The 3582-nt window shown below is 45.8% G+C and overlaps 1 protein-coding gene across 1 annotated transcript in view; it reads left to right on the forward strand.

The window, feature by feature from the left end:
* Positions 1-3139, forward strand: part of BTNL9 (butyrophilin like 9) — a 17764-nt gene extending 14625 nt beyond the window's left edge. Inside the window, exons 10-11 of the mRNA XM_011372025.1 lie at positions 1576-1602; positions 2389-3139. Coding sequence (XP_011370327.1) covers positions 1576-1602; positions 2389-2936 — 575 coding nt within the window. The 3' untranslated portion in view covers positions 2937-3139. The remainder of the gene's footprint in view (positions 1-1575; positions 1603-2388) is intronic.
* Positions 3140-3582: the final 443 nt, after the last annotated feature.

Genomic DNA, 3582 nt, shown 5'->3' on the forward strand with positions numbered 1-3582 from the left:
TCTGTTTGAAATTCACCCCTGTATGTGGTGTTAAGTAGAATTCAGTAATTTTTCTCCATAGAGTTGATTTTCCCAGTGCCATCTACAACAGCATCTGTGATTTTCCCATTGATGTGGGTGTCATCTTTAGAGCATATTTGGTTCCCACGTCTAGATAGGTCTTTCGGCCACCTATTATGTCATTGTTTCTAAAAGCTATAGCTTTTACAGTACTTGAAAGTACAAGTTCTCCATTTCTACTTCCTTTTTAAAGTTAAGGGATTTTTTTTTTGCATTTTAAATTAATTTTAATTTTGATCATAGTAATACATGCACATTGTTTAAATGGCAACATGACAAAAAGCAGTCCTCTAACCCACCCTTTCCCAACTCCTATTCCTGTTTCCTTGTGGTAACCACTTTCAATTGTTTTAGCTGTTTCTTTTGCTGTTTATATCCATTTTACGTACAATGTGCTTATATTGTTATTTCTTGATTTTTAAATTTTAAACATTATTTACTTACTTCCTTCTATGGAAGATGAGGAATTACCTATTTCCGCCCCCCCCACCCCCGGCTTTATTGAAATATAATAGACAATTAGTTGCTCGTATTTACATTGTACAATTCAATGAGTTTTCTTTAATTATAGTCTGCATACAATAATATATTCATTTCTCTCCCTAGTTGTAGTGCTTCTGTTCATCTAGAGTTTGCTCATCTAGAGTTTGTTCATCCAGGCGAGTTTGCTTGCTGTTTGCTCTGTGTTTCTGTCACAACTCTGTCTGGTAGCAAGAAGGATGAATAAAGCCTCTTTCATCTACACCATTTCCCCCCCACCTCCCTTAATGAACCTTTTTAAAATATAAATTTTAGAATAAATTTATGAAGTTCCTTTAAAAATATCCAAAAGTTGTTTGCATAGGAGTGCTTTGAATTTATAGATAAATTTAGGAAGAATCAACTTCTTTATAAAATTGAGTTATCCCACGCAAGAGCTATGTTTTTAAAATTCTGCTTGTTATTCTCATAGAAAACCAGAGCTGAACAGCCGTTCTGTAAATTATGGAATTCTGAAAATGTCTTCTTTTGCTTTCACTATTTTGTGACCTAATGATCTCTGTTATAAGAAAACAGAACAAGATGAAATGAAGCAAAAATCCACTCAGAATGACTCACGTTAAGAAAGGAGGCAAGACAGGGTGTCTAGAGGACATGTTAGGACAGGAACCAGCCTCAACTGATAAAGCCTGTCAGTCAGAGACTGAGGCTTTATCTCCATACTTCAGGGCACCCATGCCACTTGTATTGGTTCTCTTTGCTCACATGCTCTGTTTTCTTACTGTTCCCAGCGCAACCTCAGCCTGCATGCAGCTTTTGTGTAACCCAGCACTGACACCAGCTCCTAACTTGATCTCAAATCCCAGGGAAAATAAGGTGGTGGACTCAGGCTAGTCTAGACCCAAACCAGCTGTCATGGTGGAAACAGGATCATTCAGTTTGATCATGTCCCTTGTATAGCTTGAGCCTTCCTCAATGTTTCCGAGTTACTGATTCAGCTCTCTCGGCCTCTTTTCTCTCTGTGTTTGGTTTCAGAGTGGAGAGCAGCCCAACAGTATGCAGGTAACTGGAGCCAAGGAACTCAGCCTTGGGTTAGCTGGATCTTAAACAGAGGGAGGTGGAAAGACCTGAGATTAGAGGAAGAGTCTGTCCAAAAGCCCAGTATGAGCCTTCACACACGACACGTACTCTTGCATATGCACGCATGCACACATACATGTTTGCATGCACACATGTGATTGACTCACATGTGCACACACTCCTGCAAGCAGATAGCTTTCTGGGTTTTACTTGGTCTTTCCATCTGGCAGGAATGCTGTTTACAGGAACGAATAGAGTTTGCAAGAAACCTCTCAGATCCTCTGACAGAAGGGGTCTTCTGAGTTCCCATCCATCAAATGTGTGTTTTGGGGGCTGGGGGCCTGGAATACAAGGCATTAGACTAGATTATTTTAGTTTTAAAATCCTAAAATTGTTATAAAACCAAGGCCCAGAGACAGTTCAGTGATGCTCTCCAGGTCACACTGGTGGTGAAACCAGCGGGACTACCACTGGCCCTGGGCTCCTTCTCCTTGACCAGGACTTGAGGGTAGGGAGCTGGCCTCCACGCCCAGAAGCCTACTTTGTTTGCTACCTCTGCTCTCCATGGCACTGGTAGAGAATTCATGAACCTTCCAGGTCAGGAAGGAAATAAGATTCCTCTTATCCCATTCAAATGCCGGGGAATGACTCACACACCACTTCAGTCATGGGGTGAGGCTGGGAAGATCTAGAGGTTTGCCTATGGGGGAGGAGCTAGGCGGGGCCCAGAATTGTCCCCAAGGGCACTAACTCAGTGCCTCTGCGCAGTGGACGTGACCCTAGATCCAGCCTCGGCGCACCCCAGCCTGGAGGTCTCCCAGGATGGCAAGAGCGTGTCCTCCCGTTGGTGGGCATCAGTTTCAGCAGTGCCCAGCGACCCACAGCGGTTTACCGAGCAGAAGTGCGTGCTGAGCCGCGAGCGCTTCCTGGCTGGCCGCCACTACTGGGAGGTGGATGTGGGCCGGCGCAGCCGCTGGTTCCTGGGCGCCTGCCTGGCGGCGGTGGTGCGCACAGGGCAGGCGCGCTTGAGCCCGGCCGCCGGCTATTGGGTGATGGGGCTGTGGAACGGCTGTGAGTACTTTGTCCTGGAGCCGCGGCGCGTGGCGCTCACCCTACGCGTGCCGCCCCGGCGCGTGGGCATCTTCCTGGACTACGAGGCCGGGAAGCTGGCCTTCTTCAACGTATCCGACGGTTCCCACATCTTCACCTTCACCGACACCTTCTCGGGGCCGCTCTGTGCGTACTTCAGGCCCAGAGCCCCCGATGTCAGCGAACACCCAGATCCGCTCACCCTCTGCTCATTGCCGTCGCGTTAGAGGAACATGCGTCCTTGAAGAGAACGACGGTGTCACCTGAGAACAGCCCTATGAGCCTCAGACTCCGCCTTGGGTCTGTGGTAAGGCACTCTTGTGGCCGCAGGGCTGGTCTAGGGTGGAGAAAGCACCTCCAAAGTGTCAGCAAAGACCACAGTCTCAGCACAGCAGAAGGAGGACAGAGAAAGGGACTTGGCCTGTGTAGATGTGTGTGTACATGTATGGATATGATTTTCTTTAAAAAAATAAAATAAAATAAGAGGCAGTTTCAAGCTCGTCTGAGTGTATGATAGGATTGAGCAAATGAGTAAAAATACATAGATGTTGCCAAGAGCCAGGGTGTCCACTGCAGAAGAGGGGAAAAACCAGAATAGGGAAAGAAGGGAGAAACATGTTCAAATTAAAGTTATCAGTTAATTTGTGTATTACATATATTTTTGTGTAAATTTTCTAGTTCTAAAAAGATCTAAAAGTACTGTCGTCTCAGAAGCAATGAGTTCATCTATGGCTCACAACCCAGTTTTAGATGACAATCCCCACTAACGTGAACTTGGGAAACAGCTGGTTCCAGGGCTGGAATAGAACTAGTGCAAGGTGAATCTGGACCACCCTCTGCTACAAAGTACGAACACAGTCAAAACCTGATGGT

The sequence above is a fragment of the Pteropus vampyrus genome, unplaced genomic scaffold (genome assembly GCF_000151845.1).
Source record: "Pteropus vampyrus isolate Shadow unplaced genomic scaffold, Pvam_2.0 Scaffold197, whole genome shotgun sequence".
Lineage (NCBI taxonomy): Eukaryota > Metazoa > Chordata > Mammalia > Chiroptera > Pteropodidae > Pteropus > Pteropus vampyrus.